This window comes from Neodiprion virginianus, chromosome 3 (assembly GCF_021901495.1).
Source record: "Neodiprion virginianus isolate iyNeoVirg1 chromosome 3, iyNeoVirg1.1, whole genome shotgun sequence".
NCBI lineage: Eukaryota > Metazoa > Arthropoda > Insecta > Hymenoptera > Diprionidae > Neodiprion > Neodiprion virginianus.
In genome coordinates this window covers 21,971,745-21,989,297 of record NC_060879.1, presented here as the reverse complement: position 1 = coordinate 21,989,297, position 17,553 = coordinate 21,971,745, and the positions used below count along the sequence as shown (strand labels likewise).

At 38.5% G+C, this 17,553-nt stretch overlaps 1 protein-coding gene across 5 annotated transcripts in view; it reads left to right on the top strand.

The window, feature by feature from the left end:
• Positions 1–1,404: 1,404 nt before the first annotated feature.
• The window catches only part of LOC124300122 (aryl hydrocarbon receptor nuclear translocator homolog), a 27,697-nt gene continuing 11,548 nt past the window's right edge, over positions 1,405–17,553 (top strand). For 2 of the 5 annotated variants that reach the window (XM_046753814.1, XM_046753813.1), the window contains exons 1-2: positions 4,651–5,316; positions 11,376–11,456. In XM_046753814.1, coding sequence (XP_046609770.1) covers positions 5,033–5,316; positions 11,376–11,456 — 365 coding nt within the window. In that variant the 5' untranslated portion in view covers positions 4,651–5,032. Of the gene's footprint in view, positions 1,581–1,894; positions 1,944–4,650; positions 5,317–11,375; positions 11,457–13,649; positions 13,814–14,234; positions 14,414–17,553 lie in introns of those variants that run through there. The other 3 variants (XM_046753815.1, XM_046753816.1, XM_046753817.1) reach the window with 3 other exon arrangements.

Sequence of the window (17,553 nt, the reverse complement as noted above, 5' to 3'; positions counted from 1 at the left end):
ACGCGTACGGCTGGCGCGCTGGCATAACGTCATATATACAACACGTAACTAACGTATTATTAAATCCAAATTGTTTCATCGCAATTTCTGATCACAATAGAACCTATCTAGCTGTCTGTAAATCAAGCTCCACGAATCGTATTATCACTAAATCTCAATCTCTAATTAAAAATCCAGTTACTTTATTACTCTGCCTTTATACGTGAATTGTATGTATTGAAATGTTTGCTTTTCATTTATATCCATGGATGCATATGGAGACGCTACATATGTAATAGCAAAAATATGTTATACATGCATAAATTTTTGTAAAGTATGCATATTGCACTTGCTTGTCAATACCAGCAAAATGTCGCGCTGCGACGACATCGTCGTGCAACAGCTGAAAAATGAGGCCAAAAAATGGCATTGTCGACATCGGTAACGGCTAACTAAATTACTTAGTCAGATCAAGTCAGATATCTCCGACATGTCGAAGATGGCACATTCCTGAAAAGGAGATAGCCGTAGGGAAGAATAAGAAGACATAGAACGTAGTGCATACTCCTTACACTAATGTTGTAGAGCTTGTCAATTCAGTTCAGTAGATTCAGTAGACTCTTGATTAGTCGGATTAGTATACTCACACCACGGTCTCTACTGACCACGTTAAATATTATCCATTCTAACTATTATTATCCAAGCCTACGCATCACCGATGTGATAATACCGCAGTTAGCGCAATTCGACATATTCCAATGCCAAATATAAATACCCGAAAAAAGGTTGGTTTTTCGCAACAATAACGATAAAAAATGGATTCCTGCTATTGAATTACTTTTTGTTGCAAAAATACATTCCCTAGTGTCACTCTCGCATAAGACAAAAGCGTATTCGGACATTTTTGTTTGATATTGCCTGTAAAATTGTGCTGGAAGATTATTCCAAAGTTTGCAAATTAATCAGAATGCTTGGATGGTGGGAAATGTGAAAAATGAAATTATAACATGATTTCGGCCATGACAACGGCGTTTCCACATCAGTGCCGCATAGATTTCGATATTAATCAAGATAAGTACCTTTCAAGGCCGAAGTACATAGAATTCCATAAGCTATAATCAGGCTGCAAAAGCCATAACAAGATATTGCTACAGCTTCTGCAATCTGCTTACGGCTTCTGGAAAAGGATCCATAAGTATGGGTATGATCCACAACGGAAAGGCAAGAAAAAGTGAGCATAGAGATACTAATCGTGATATTTTCAGGCATTCCAATCGGTTCTGGTCCTCCATTTTGAAATCTCGAAACGCCATCTATAGGCAAGAACATGTATCATCAATCTTAGGGCCGTATTTCGACACGTCTACGACTATCTTCTTGCTTAATTTCGTGAGTCTAGTCTATGCCGTGTCCGCCAGGAAAAAAGAAAATTACAAAATGGCGTAACCCCTCGTTGTAAACACCCAGTTTTGACGACGTACGAGAATAAGCGTCACCGTATTATAACGCACAGTCTGTTATTGTGTCAAAATGGTGTAAAACAAATAATACAACCTGAATGTTTACTATTCAGATGTCTGCTATCACCCATTCTATGCCAGGTAACGATAAACAGTTAATAATATTAACGCAACGTTAGTATACTGTACATACTACATACCTGCATACACGCCAGATCCAAAGTCAGTTTGTTGTTCATTCTCGATAAAACTCAATCGTTATTTTCCTCGTTGTTCCGTGAAGTGTTTTAACCAATAATCAGCCTCTCGCACCAGAGCGAATCTCCATTACAGTGATGAATAATTCCAAAATTTTTGTGCGGGTTAAACGTCATCCGTAGCTTTGAAAATTCTCTCTAATAATAACAACCATTCATCTTTAATCGGTTCATCTCTAACCTCATCACATTTTTCAGGGACTGACCCAAGCAAGATAATAGAAAAACGCAGAGCTGGCAGTATAGGGTGAGTACTAATAACAATCTTAAAAATCTATCTCGCATTAATCCTGCCCCCGTGTACAAAACATCGGTAGACTCGCGTGCGATCTGCGGTCCAACAATCTTGAAAAGTTCCGATATCAGCTGCGTTGATTAATTTCTTGGAAAAGTCAATGGCAATTGGTAAACCAATTATACTTTTGTCAGATTCAATCAACTCAAACGAGGAATTGTTAACAACATATCACGTCCGATTTATCTAGTCTACTCGTATTCTAATAGACCGCAGTTTCTCGTATCTCGTTACCGACCGAGCGAATAGCACAGAAACCTCTGTTACCTTTTTATGCGATCTAATTTGCACAGCGTACCAAGAGATGAAGAAAAAAATCTTTGTGCACAAAAAATAAATTCATCAAACGTCGAATCGAGATCGGAAGCGGGGCCGCATATTCTCCGATATTGTTGTAATGATGTATAGTCCCGAGGTGTGAACCAGGCGGTAAAAAAACGAGGCAACGTCTTGCCGAGGCATTATTCACGGTACGTTGTTTTTTCTAAATCCCTATCCTTTTCGCTCCTCTGGACCAAACTGTCGTTCCAAGAAGAAGAAAAGGAAGAAAGATCGGCAGAAGTACTGGAGGAGGAAAGTAAGGAGACCCCGTTAACCGTGGTACATGTACAGCATGCAGGCAAGTGAGGAACGTAGAGAAGATCAGTTACGGTTAGACCGCACGTTGCCCTCCCCCCTTATTGTCCCCGGCGAGTTAACGTTTTCGGGAAAGCAGCTCGGACAAAAGGAGTTCGAGTCGTTTTATGACTCGCCGACAGGCTAGGTAGGCTTCCTAATTCTCAAACGGTACACGGAACTTGAGTTGTCCGCGAGTGGCGGGAGTCAAAATATGGCCGGTAACTCCCTCCTCTTCACTTACTCGCGACGTGCTTCATACTTGGGCGTTGAAGAATTTTTCCTGATCGTCAGGAAGATTTGCTTCTTCTGGGTAACGCGGCATAATCTCCCATTTTTTACGGTTATTTCGAAACCTCGGAATCCGTAAAGGCATTTTTTCCCTAATCTGCACATATGTGCTTGCTAAAAGACGTGTTTGGATTCCAAGGTGTAGGTGGATATATGTGAATAATGTTTATCGTCATTTTTATTACATTATATCGTCATATGTTGGCGACTCAACAGAGAAAACCGAGAACTGGGAATTTGAAAAATGGTCGGGCAAGTCAGAGAAAAGATGGGGAATTGTTGGGTTGGGTAGAAAATTTTGTGGCAGGTACGGAAGAAGAAAGAATAAACTTTCCAATTTTTTTTTAGTTAGAATCTAGTTTAGGTAGATGGTTACGAAGTTAAAAATGTTAGACAGGGACAAATCATAACTTCATCGAGGAAAGTTAGGAAAAGTCATGACATTGGTGACTTATGAATTGATTATCACAGGTATTGATTTTTTGAACACAAGTTCAATATTGCAACGGAAAATTATTGACAGTTATTAGCAACTAAAAATCTTAACATTTATCCAATTTATTCGAGACTTGCAGGACCCTCAGATCTCTCATTTTTGTGCATTTAAGAGTTAATGGTGTATTGAGTTTATAGAAGCCGGATGAAAAGATTCGTAATATGTAGCAAGGTTCGTAAAGTGTAACTGCAAAAGTCACTGAAATTGAGTTCAGTGGTTGAATTTCCTCAACGGCAAATAAATTCGCTACTCACAAATTTTAAGTAAAAAATCCACGTTAGTTTGAACTTGAGTCTTACGTTTTAATCTCGAAAGACAGAAATTAAAAAATTGGGTGAAATCGAAGAGACAGCGTAACCCGCGAACCAGCCAACGCAGTTCTTACGATGTTTTTCAATTCATTGCAAGTCGTCCAGGCGAGCGAGTATGATTTAATTCTTAAAATTCTGATCAATCAAGCTTGATGAAAACGTCAATTCATTGCTACTGCAGAGGTTTAATAATATTATACGTGGCTGAAGTCAGTAACGTTTACGTAACGAAACGTATAAGAAAAAAATCATCATCGTGCAATTTCCTAATGACTTTCAAAGAGATGACTTTTCGAAATACATGACTACGTTTTGTTTATCCTGGATCGATGAAATGTCAGACAATCATAAAGGTGCGAAGTAACGATTTTCCCTAAACATTCATCCTTACACCGCAACGTTACCGAATTCATCCTCGTCTTCTCATTTCTTAAGGGGTGAATGACTACCGAGTCATTTGTAAGTTGACTTAATGCTGAATATCGAATCAACCTACAGTCGTTTCTTGATCGTAATATCAGTTGCAGCGACAATTTGTATCATCGATCAAGCTCATTGGAAATTTCAATAACATCGAGTATGCTCAACGGCAACGCCTCGTTGTCCGTGAGGTGTCTCTTTACATTGACCCGATCACGCTCGCCTTATCGCGTCGGTCAAGTGAGTCCAAGAAATCGAATAAAAGCTTCGTTTTTCGCTTACACATAAGCATTATAAGATCCGAAGATGGACTCGTCGAAGGAACGGGGAACAGCCGAGGTCCTCCTCTCCTTAGACTCGGAGGAGGCAGTCAGTACAGGACGACACCCGCACACGGGATATAGACTGAGTAGTAACTGCACGCGGCGGTTTAATGGTGGGAGAAGTGATAGTCTTTACCGGAGCACCACCAGCGCACATAATGCTCCCGGTATGGTGGAAGAATCAGCACCAGTCAGTTGGATCGAGTTGTGGGTGGTGTGCAGTGCGGGTTACCACAACTTCTCCCGGTTAACCGTCGTTGGAACCGATATTCGAATCGCGGATCGGTACTGTCATTATCAGCGCGAACCCCGCGGATGCGGTGTGCAAGGTGCTGTTGTGTTCTGTGTGCTGTGTTACTCGTTCATCAATGAAGCTTGCGCCGCCCGGACCATCGTCGGATGATAATAATGTGATAACAGTCCTCGGGTTCAAGGCCAAAAAGCGAATCAGACCTACAGGAGGTGCGAGATAAGAATCGAGGGGAAAAAACAGCCGCTCCTGAAGACTTTGTCCGATATCCATCCATCCATTCTTACCCCCCCCCCCCCCCACCAATAAAGATAGATTACCCTGGCATCGACGGAATGTACGGAGGCAGTGGATCCGCCGGGGGTGGCGCGGGCTATGCCGTCGGACTTCATCAGGGTTCTGGAAACGCTCCGGTTTCCGGTTCCTACGCCGGGGTTTCGGCCCCGATCGGCTACCAGCTGGGCCCCAATTCTGGAGCTCCAGTATCCGGTGGACACTCCGGGTCTACCCCCGGTTCTCAGCTGCTTTCGTACCCTCAGGGTAACGCCGCCTTGTCGCCGCACCATATACACCAGATGCAAGGTACACCGTCCGATGCCGCGCAGACTAAGAGGAGAAGGTAAACTTCACCGAAACATGTCCAATGAACGCTTATCATTCAGGGTGCCACGGATCGAAGTGGCGCCGGTAATTGCGAATATCATGATTTAATCGGTTTATGGAATGGCATGTGGAAAGTATAGGAAAAGCTGTTTAAAGAAGAACCTCGTGAAAGAGAAACATATCGCACTATAGAAAACACTCGTGTTAAAATTTATCAAAATTGCCAGCTGTGGACTACTATAAATATATATATATATATATATTTTTTTTTGTGAATTTGGAAATTCAATACCAGATAGTATTGGATTGACACCCAACTATATACTTTGAAAAAGTCCACTCTGCGTTTTTCTTACAGAACGCAAGATTGCCAATCTACTTGAAAATCTGGAATGGTGAAAGATTTTCGTTTTACCTGGAAATGTTGACATTTGAAACTTAAATTTTCATATCGTTTCAAACATTACGGTTTTAGCGAATATTTGTATATATCCGTGATTTAGTTCCGAATTAGAATCTCGGGTATATGAGTGCAGTACAAAGACTTTGAATAAAATGTAATTTGTAGCGATAGATTACATTTTTTGTTCGGTACTTTAATTTTCATCGTGTCGAAGAATGTCTGATTTAAACGTAGGTGAACAGAGTTGGCTCCTCATTCTGCCCTATTTCCTTCTTCTTTACATGGTAAAAGGTATTAATTTTGACCACGGATATTTATTGTTTACACTCTTACCGTTAAAAAAAGTCAAAATTTTCGCCGCCAAATCACTCATTTAACGATATAAGGCGGCATCGTCAAGAAGACGCGAATTCTGTGGGCGCCACAGCAGAGAGGAATATTATTGAAATGAATACATTTTCAAACATCAAAAACAGCCGAACGACGCTTGTCAATTTAGTTGCTCATCCTAAAAATGTCATTAACTATTTCAATTTTCATGATGATTGTGCACAAATCACAATAAAGCCTCACTTTTTAGCTTCAAAATAAAATGTCTGCTTTGTTGTTCCGGTTTGATAATGTTTGTCAATAAAATTCAAAACCTTCATAAAACACACGATGTGTGATCTGTTTCTTTTCTTTTTTTTTAGCGAGATCTACTTTTCAGAATTATGTTCATTATGTTCAACATATACTCGTATCTACCGAGATTAGTTCTCACATCAGATCCTGTGTTGAAATAATCAGAATTTCCATATTTTTTCTTCCCATTATTTCGTCGGTGACTTGACTTTTATACTTGGAGATATGTAATCGTCAGTTGTAAAATACTTGAACCACCACCCGAAGTGCAGATGCAGCTGCTATTTTTCTCATTTTTCTAGGGAATTGAAACTGGGTATTCGGGGTATGAGACAAAAATCAGAGAAAATAAAAACTATAAGATTGTTAAAAACTTCGACAAATCATTCGGGGCATTCGATCATATACTGAAAGGAAAATTTGTACAGAAAATTCTAAGACAGCATATAACATATCCCGTGGCAACTTTAAAACTCGCAATAAATGCATTTAGTCGTAAAATATCGCGGAATTCAATGTATGCACCTATGTATTTCCGCATAGTAAAAATCGCGGTAAAACAAGCGCTTTTATATCTTACTTTTAAGGATCAAGCACCACTGTCCGAAAATTCAGTATCAAATTATCAGAAAAGGTGTTATTAAAACTGAATTTCACAAAGCGATATGTGTTTTCTCTTCAACTCGTTACAGATTTCTATTAGAGGAGCACGTCTTATTGTAGCATATCGATCAATTGCAATTCGTTAATCTCTTCGAAATGAAAAAAAATCTATTAACAATTGCGTCACCAGACCATTTTTATTCTGTGATTCGTTCTAATGAAATAGCCAAGCATAGGTTTACTGTTAATAGATTATATTTTTTCCCTTTCCGTTCTTAAGTTATTTTTTTTTTTAATTTCCTGCAGTTTAATTCACATCATTCTTCATAAAATATCCGCTGAAACGTTTTCTGGAAAACCAGGGAAAACGAAGAAGTTTTTAATGTAAAAAAAAATTTGAAATCTCTAATCAAAACAAGAAAAACTGGAAAAACACGTTCTCTTCATTCTGTAAAAATCACGCGCATGAAAAAGAAAAGGAAAGCATAAAAATATGGGCAGTGTTGGTACACACAAGGTTTACATGATTGTGCAATGCAACTTCCTCGCGGTATAATATCACATTTAAACATCGTAATCTTTCACTTTTCTATATCACACCGATTATATACGTATAGTAATTATTTTTCTTCTTCCGTTTTTTGTTTTAAATCAATTTTATTTTATTATTATTTACTTTATTATTCTCGTTCTTTTTTCCATTCCATAATTCTTCTTTTTCTCCTCGTGTTGGTTTCGAGACGGTGAAATCGCTTCGTGCATTATTATACAATGTGTACACACAGGCATTTGTATGCGTATATCTAATCGGTATTTAGGCTATTATACCCGCAGTTGCACATGCATACCGTAACGCCTGTTTTACACTAGTATTACACGTATGGCCGGCTGCTCCGTCGCGATGAACAACGCTCGTAACATTAGAAACTGGCATTTTTATGGTCTCAGCGGATATAGTAAAAGTACCGCCGAATCTTCACCTATCAAAGGAAACGATCTCGTATCATTTTTTCGAGTGCACTAATTCTACGATTATTATTTTCATATATATGTATATATATATATGATTTCTAGGTAGTTGCAGTCGGGCAAGTTCATTCATAATACGTAACGATTTTACATTTAAATGAAAGCCTGAATTTTCCTGAAAATGTTATAAAAAATATCGAAACGTATAATGAGAATACAAAGAGAAATGTTCGGTTATAAATCGCGATCTTGTGTTACGTCGCGTATCAGGTAGTCGGTTCCAGTATATATAACAACTCGCGACTCGTGTTTAATATACCAAATATACGTATAATTGTTGCTGCACGATCAGCTGAAATTTTGAGTAACAACGAGTGTAAACACACTGCCATATACGACCTCTTGCAGTTACACCTTGACCATTTCAGTCAAAATGACGACTTACAGCTCTGATGAAATTAACTCTTCATTCGTTTTGTGTTAATTTTTAACAATATTGTTTTTTTCACTCAAATTAAGGAGATGTTTGAAATACCGCGGACAATTATTGCTGTACAAAAAAAAAAAAGGTTTTATAATTCAATTTGATAACTTTGATGAAAAAAAATTATTTTTTATTACGAAAGGATCATGAAAAAATCAATGGCGAGCGGTAAAATTATAGCGCGGTAATTTGAAATATAATTCCTGTACCTAAACGTTAACATATAGTTGTTATTGCACGGTACATATGTTACAAACCGATCCGATGTACACGCAAACTTGGTTGATCACGTCACGTAATAGAGATTTGTGGTCATTGGCTGGTTAATTCCCACGGTGTACATACATTATACTCATATATGCATTCGTATTTACGGATATAATAGAAACATGAAACATATATGTATAATATTTGTAGCACACGTTGTACCAGCTTATATCTTTCTATATTTTCTAACAAAATATAAGTGACTTACCGTGGCTTCAAACTACTGAAATAAGTTTTTGTGTTCGGGTATAAATGAGTGGAAGCACGATGTTCCGCGTAAAAGAAAGACCGGTGGTAGGACTCGTTTGGGGGTTTCATAACATTGCGTTGTTAACAGAGCGTTTCAAAACATTGCGTTTCACAAGATTCTGCAGTTACACCCGCTCAAGAAGTTTCACCTCAATATCCAGCCATAATTGTCCCGAAAATTGATCTAAAATATGTACACGCGAAAAATTCAGTTGCTAAATTTCTGTATACTGTAAAGTATTGTTAAAAACTGAATAATAATACGAAAGAACGTGGGTGGCAGTAGTGGTTGAAAAACAAAGAAATAAGAAATCGTTACAGTCGCATATGCACGGATATTAAACTTCCCCAGTATTAATACGTATATACATATTTTATATACGGGTTGTACCGACGCGTTAAATACAATATCCGCGACTATAAAGATACCTGCACTGACGTATTTAGATGTACTATATATACACACGCGTGCAAATAATTTATACATATATACATGTCGCGTACACGATCGGAGGCAATCGAGTACCGATAACGGTATTTTTGTATCGTAAAACAGATGAGAAAGAGAAAGAAAGAAAAAAACGGAACGAATAGCCACAGTCTGCCGCATGTATAATTATACTTACAGTGTGAATTGCTAACGACAGAATGGCCCGTCGTCTGTTATAATTTAATACGTATGCGCTACAATCCGACAGCAGTCGTTTGCTGGTTTTGCGGGTAGAGGTAAGGAGAAGTATCTCATATGGGTGTTTAACTGAAAAAGCTTCCACCAAAAAGCAGCAAGTAGTATTTGAACGAGTCGCCAGAATGGCGCTCATAAGCAATAAGGGTCACAATCTGATTCGCGCTTTGTAAAGCTTTGCTGCAGCAACGCCATCTTAATTTGCTTCTACTTTACGGAGACTTTTTATACACGGAGATAGTCCTCCTTACCTCTACCCTCCATATTTGCCAGGGCAACCAACCGTCTTGAACGTAACCTCAAAAAGTTTAACACTTATTCCTGGCAGTTGTGTTCAACACCGATTTTTGAGGTTACATACACCGCGGCGATCTGTGGTTTAAATTTTGACGGTTGGTCGCCCTGGCAAACAATTCATTCCTCTCGAATGTTAACGCATGTGCCTTACATTGTAGCAATGACGGACCATTCGGTCGTGTGATCATCACTCTACATATCATATTGCAATAGCTTCTGTATTTAACGTGAAAATAAGAATATACCGAGAGTTCTTCTCGAAAAGACCAGCTCTTATCGCCCGCGATTCAACTTACTTAATTTTGATTGGCTGACTTCCGAGCTTGCAGCCTGAAGCAAACCTTCGCTGACCAGAACAAATTCCCTAGGATCGACGATCATTCTAGCCACCATGCTGGTAACATTTTTACGAAGCTGGCTACGCTTACGAACTAGACGAGTCGCAATTGTCAAGCATGTCCTTTCAAGAAGAACTCTCGGTATATTGATTTTTTATTCTAGAAAAAATAAAAACCCTAATTTAATTTCCCGACTCGTTAAATCAATCCATTTTTTTTCTGCAGTTCGTACGGGCGAACAACGTCTTATAATATACTTGGGGCAGTACAGCTGACATGGGTTCACATAGGATGCTCGAGGCGCATCATTGCCCGTCGTACTCCATAAATCGCCATTCGCCTCTTCTCATATTTCTCTCACAGTGGCTTCGGTGCCGGCATTACATATACATCCAACCAGTGCACTAAATATATTTATATATATATATATATATATATATATAAATATAATATATATGTAACGCCATACCGCACCGCACGGCGTTAAGCTGCATTTTGTTGTTGATGGTTAGAATCGAGGATGATCCTGTATACATACCTGTGTAGAAGTGCAGGGTGTGCGCGTGTATGTATCTACTTATACCTAGGGGGGCCCAAGAGGTTCAATCCGCGTGGTACCCGGATGCGCTGATCTCGATCCTCCTCCTCGTCTCTCCCCGTTTTCTGCCCCTGCCAACCCGCGATTCTTCTTCCCTTACCTCCCCGCCGCATTAAGGTGATATACTCGGTCCTCTTATAACGCGGCAATGCCGCGATCATGCATCGGTTGCATGTGCATCAAGAATTACAGGGTTATGCGTATTTCGAAGTATGTATGTGTTACAGCCTTCGCGGGTTTAGTCCCTGCGCACTCATCAGGTTGAAGTTTTTGCTGTTTTGAAGAAGCATTGTATGTACGGATTTTTGTATGCACAAAAAATAATTAGCGGTAGGGGATCCTTCGCGCCCCACCTTTCCCTAGTTACCTGTCGCAACTGTATTACATAGCTATTGAATTTAAAAAGAAACTATTACGAAATCAAATTGAATAGCTAGTGTTCGACGATTGAAATCGTTGTGGTGATGTATTTTTTATTTATTTATTTATTTTTCATCTTCCGAATCAAGCGAGTGACTATTTATTTCTACTAAATTTATTGTTGTATTCTTATTTCAGATCCGATGAGGACGACCCGAGCGGGGGAAAATACGGCAGAATGGAGGACGACAGTATGCAAGACAAGGAAAGGTTCGCCAGGTAATAAGGATTTTTACTTAAAAATACGATTATGTATCAGAAATTAAAAGAGAAAAACAACATAAATCATCCGAATTTTCACGTCTCTTGCGAATGTATTTAAAAAATTATTTATTAGAATACGAATCGTTTCTAGGATGAAAGTAACGAATAAATTGTAAACGCATACTTGCAAACCAAAAGGAAGTCAAGGTTTAATCGGAAATCTGTCTGCAAGAATTATTCTGTATTTGCGGATAAAGTCAAGAGCCCCAATTCATAATAATTACAGGGGTATCGGGACTCTAAATATCAAAAGACGCAGAACAAGTACCGCAGCGTGGATCGAGTCGTCTTCAACTATAAAATTTATTTCTCATCGTTCATTTTACGCCTCATTAATTCAATGTAACTAACAAAACACGAGTTGTTAGTACTGAGAGGAAATACTCAAACTTGAAACCAATTGCGCCAGCGAAAAATAATCGAATCCTATTGGTCGGTCAAATCGTATATCGCGGTAATATTTTCGTCCGCAAGGCAGGGCAGCCAAGTTACTAGAAACGGAGGCATGAGATGACAAATTTTCCCGCGTCAAAGGGTGAATTGAAATTATATTGTTAAGATGATTCTTAGCAGTCATCGGTCGCATCAGTCAGTTAACAATAAAAATTCCATACATTCCCGAATCACTATATCAACTATTTGAATTCTTCTTAAGCTAAAAAAATTCGCATCACCAAGCTACTACATAACCTTTATAAGCCGAGTTTGTCCAGCCAAAGCTTGAGGTGGCCAGCCTGCATGAAAACACGACGAACCTCGCGCATGCGCAGTCGGACACTGAATCTGCTAAGCTTCACAATTTCTTCCGAGTGTAATAACAGCCTGCACAAAGTTAACCGTGCGTTTAAATTTGTATTATAATATACCTGAAATGATCTGTACATCTTCGAGTATGCCACCATTTTATCCTTAAAGCCATGCCTGTGATATAAGAGAAAGAAAAAAAAGCAAAGAACAATGAGAGAAAGAAGAGAAAAAATGTGAATAAAGCAAAACCGCCGCCGTGTCCTCAACAGACGGAGTCGTTGCTTTAGCGACGACGCGACGCTGTACAGCGGACCATTGCATTATACTTTTCAGTTATAATAATGTAATTATCCTCGCCGCAAATCTGTTCCCTCCGTGATAGCGAACTGCTGCAGGTGGGGATCAAACCTCAGACATGAACCTGCTGCTTACCTGGCAGTCGCACTGTTCTTATCGTGTTTTCACGGTGATATTTCTCGATTCCACCGTAAACCGAGAAGTCCCGTTTTTTTACTCCACTATTATACGCCTATACGTTTATGATTGCACATATATATCGGTGCGTAAAATTATCATAATACGCAATTTTTTTACTGAAAATGGACTGAAAGTGGACTGAAAATATAAAAATTGATACTATTCGGTCATATTAAATCAACCATTTTTAGTTTTGAAAATATCTCGGATCTGATCGTATTGTTGAAACCAGTGACTTCGGGAAACCTTATATACCCAATTTAAAGGAAATTTACTGCAAGGAAAAATGTATACCAATCAAAATACGTTCATATTTTAGAAACTCAACTTCTTCAAAGTTATTCTAAAAATGGAAAACAATAGCCTTATACGCTTTAGTTATAAAACCTTTTCTCAAATCGTTGACATCGAATTAGCTTGTATTATTCGCGATAATCCAGACTCATTCCTAATTCTACGTAGTAATTACAAGTGATGTTGGTTGATTTGAAGGGTCGCGTCGGGAGGAAGAACCTCTCTAGTCCATTTTTCACTGAAAACGAATCAGCGATAGCATTGTTGTGACATTGGAGAGTACTTTTCGAAAGTACATCTTTTATACTCCTTAAACCTTCCAGAAAAATTGCTTTCGAATGTGATAACAGCGAATTATATTTCTCTTGAAATCAGCCCGAGTGGCCTAAAGCGTTTTTTCCCCAGGACTCTTCACTTGTTTCCGCCGTAATATATCGGCGCAAATAACACATCCGGATGTTTTGTAGACGGAATACGAGGAGAGGAAATTGTCGGCAAAGACTAAATCCTTCCGCATCCCGTTCGTGGTGGGATTTGCGCGCATCTCGGGGACTCCGCGTGGGAAGCGCGGAGACGTCCGAACCCGACGCTCGTTGATCCCCGCGGTATCAGTACGATCGAACGGTCAGCGTCGAGACGACGTCGCCGTCGGCGTCGAGAGTTTATACGTACAAACCGCGGCCATCTTATTTATTTAACCGCGACACGGGTTCCGGTATACCGACCTTCGTGCCACCCCCTCTTATCGTATAACCCTGCAGCGAGACACTGCACGTGCCCTCGTTGGAATCGAGGTAAAATTATACGACGAAAATAAAGCCAAACTCAAATATTTGAGAGGAGAGAGAGAGATAGAGAGAGAGAGAGAGTGTGTGTGTGTCTAAGAGAGAAAGAGAGGAAATTCGAAGATGTTGCAGACAAATGGATATTCTTCGTTGATACGAAAATGAAAATAAAAATGCAACATTGATTTTGCTTGGCACGTTGAATTTGGAGGGAATTTTACTCGTATTTATAGTCTCATCGTTTCTATTCGTTATCAAATTCACTTGATTTTAATTCTTATCCAGGTGATACTTATGCCAAATTTTTCTCCACCGAACGCCTGACTCTGTTATGTTATCTACGTGTCGGTTCGAATGACATCGATCGGTTAATTTGAAACTTGTGAGAGTTGCGTAATTTAATTACAGGTACACTGTAACGACGTCAACGTCCATGCAGTGATGAGATAATTTATACCCAAGTTATATTACTCCCGTGACATTGGTGACTGCAAAATGTGGAATGCGGGTTAATTTCACTCACGGAAAACTGCACGTATGACGTGTCAGGTACTAAACACAACAAGACCCAACGCGGCGCTGTAACAACGACGATGGTGAAAACTTCAGGTTAGAATTACGCGTGTTGACAAATAGGGAAACATGAACAGAATAGATGATGATCACGGAGAAACCGAAAATCGAATTCAATTGCTTGATTGCAGATGTTTAAAAAGTAAAATCTGGCTACCGTGTCGATGTATATTGTAATCGCGAGACCGAAAATTACTGCGGGTATAAATTCAGAATGACGGGACGTAAAATAAGCGTCAAACATGCAGGTGCTTGGACAACTTGCCTTTCAAATGGATAAAGAAATTTAGTTTCTGAAGATTTTTTGACTACGCGGGTTACTAAAATTGCGTGAGATAAGCCGATGCACGTTAATTAACAATTACATATCGCGTACCTGTATATCAGCAATCAGCATTAACGATGCCACCGAAGCGAATACAGTTAAATACCTGTTTTATCGAAATGGGGACAAGAAAAGAAACTGCGTTAATTATAAATTCTACATATGATGCCGGATATGCATCGTTGTTTGCCAATCATCATTTTCAGACCTAAAAGTAAGGCTTCGTTTCACGACTATCATTCTCTTCGTTCCTTTTTACTTTATTGCTTTGAAATCTGTATACATATATATACGTATACAAGAGAATGAAAGAAAAAAAATGTACTGCCACATGGAAAACACATAAATCTATTATACATTATTATACATTAATTTTTTACAACAATGAATACCGTTGAAAATAATAATGGAAACGTAGGCGATTATTGAGGAAGTGGGTGGAAGAAGATTCGCAGCTCAGCAAATAGCAGGCTACACAGTGGGTCCCCTATTTCTCTGAAAGTATCCTATTTTTTTTTTTTTTTTTCTTACCCTACGAGCACTCCAAAACATCAATTTCCACCTAAAACCCCCGTATTTGTGCCAGACAGTTGCATTTTTGCATAAGCTAAACTGGGATGGAAAAGTCAATTGATGCTTGAAAACAATGTTTACACTTTCAACTTAATATAGGAACAAGTAACTATACACTGAATCTCAAAACTTTCTTACATTGCACAAAACCATCATTTTTACAGTTTAATTTGAGTGTTATTATCTACGGGTGACGTGTGCTCACCCTATATTATTTTATTGCTACATCTAAATGGAATTATAAACATTGTTCTTAACCATCCGTTCCCACTGTTACTTTTTAATACGCGGTTCCCACTGTGGACACTGTAGTGCTCGGATGTTATTTTGCAGGGAATTCTCCGTCAAAGAATTTAAAAAAACAAAAAAACTCGTATACAGACGTATACGTATACGTATTTTGTACTCCAACAGGTTTTGGATCTAAATCTTTTGCTAATTCTTTCAAAAAACAATTCTTAAACTTAGCTACAATGAGAGCTTTGCTATATCCGCTTGGCAGTAAATTAAGCATGAAATTGAGTTGTTTCATCAATTTTAGTTTATGAAAAAAAAAAAAATCATAATTACAAAACATCGAAAATTTCAATGTATCTTATATTCAAAATTTTAATGCCCCTGCGGCACGCGTTAATATTATCCGAAAATTTTTATAGTAACAGGTGATTTTTTTTCTTCCATATTACGAACATATTTTTGTGATGCAATCGAAGCAAATCCAAGATAACTGACACCCTAGTGTGTACCTAATTTTGCTCTATTTGCTCAGTAATGTGAAAAAATATTGGAACCCTAATCTCCCCCCTATTTCTCCTAAAATTACCTGGCTTTAGGACTTCGAAGCCTGAAATGACTATGTGAGGATCGCGCGAAGAAGTAAATAAATACTTCGGCATACAATGCTTATTCTATTCTTCTCTTCTCGGGACCGAGAAGATGCTCGTCTCGGTATAAGCACAGGCTGCTGGAGAGGCTGCATGCAGACGCTAGTATGCGTGACCTCTGACCCATGCAGCCCGATCCTCACGGGCTCGCTTCATCCTTGCTGATTTTGCTTCGACCGAAGAAGGATAAACCCTACCGCAAAAGACCTGCAGTACCCTCTTTGTATACACGTTTTAAACTTACCCACAGACGTTCTTCTTCTTGTCTATTAGTGTAGTTCAGCACATACTTATGCACATACACACATGTATCTATATCGCCTGTTAACGTACGGGGCATTCCGTGCCAATTGAATTTTAGCGACCCATTGAAGAGATTGGTTGACAAAAAAATGGATGCTTTTTAATAATTTTACTACGTGATGGTTATAGGTTGAGCACGTTTATCAAATTATTAGATTCGTGAATGCGAAGATCTATTTGAACATGAAAAATACCGGGATTATAAACAAAAGCTTGGTATCGATACTTTATTTCAAATTGCTTATAATTTTAAACATCTATAGTAGTAAGATTTATTCGATTTCACTCTACGGTATGTCAATTTTATTTTTCACAACATTTTCTACTGAGTCACTGAAACGGATTTTCTTTTTACTCGGTAGTCAGGTTAATACATAGTTATGGCCATTCCTTACGATTAGTTGATCATAACCAATATTCGTGCAATTTTGTAATATCAAATAGTTATTAATACCAACTGAAATACAAAAAATAAACGAACAAAAGGAAACCTTGTAGAGTGCAATGGAACAAATATAATGAATTTTCAACAATTTTGAAACGATTCAAAATGAAGCATCGACATCTACTCCTTTACTTTATAATTGCCTTGTTTTCTATTTCTTTATTTGTAAGAAGATCTTCGTAGCTTATGAATATAATAATTTTATAAATACTCAATGTACCACTTTATGGTAATGAAATTAATTAATAAAAACTTTATTTTTATGTTTGTATCAATTGTTAATTAACCGTACGGATTTGTGTAAAACAATTTATGTAAATTACTCTGCGGGTGTAATTTCGTTGTCACTCGTGCAAGTATTTTTTCTCCCTACTATGCTGACAATGATTCAAATTTACAGGAATTTGTATAACGACATTAGTCACGCTTGAGACTCTGATGTGTAAAAGTAAATGAAGCAACACAACTTCGTTTTCCCAGCCCAGAAATCGATGGTTCAAAATAAGCACCGTCAAAAGAGGGAAAGAAATACTGTAAAATCTCTACCGTATAACTAAGAAAAATTTGACTTCAGTTTTCAGTTATGGGACGCAAACGTGTTGTCGATTCGGTGTGGAATGTACCGTATAAGTATATCCCATCGAAC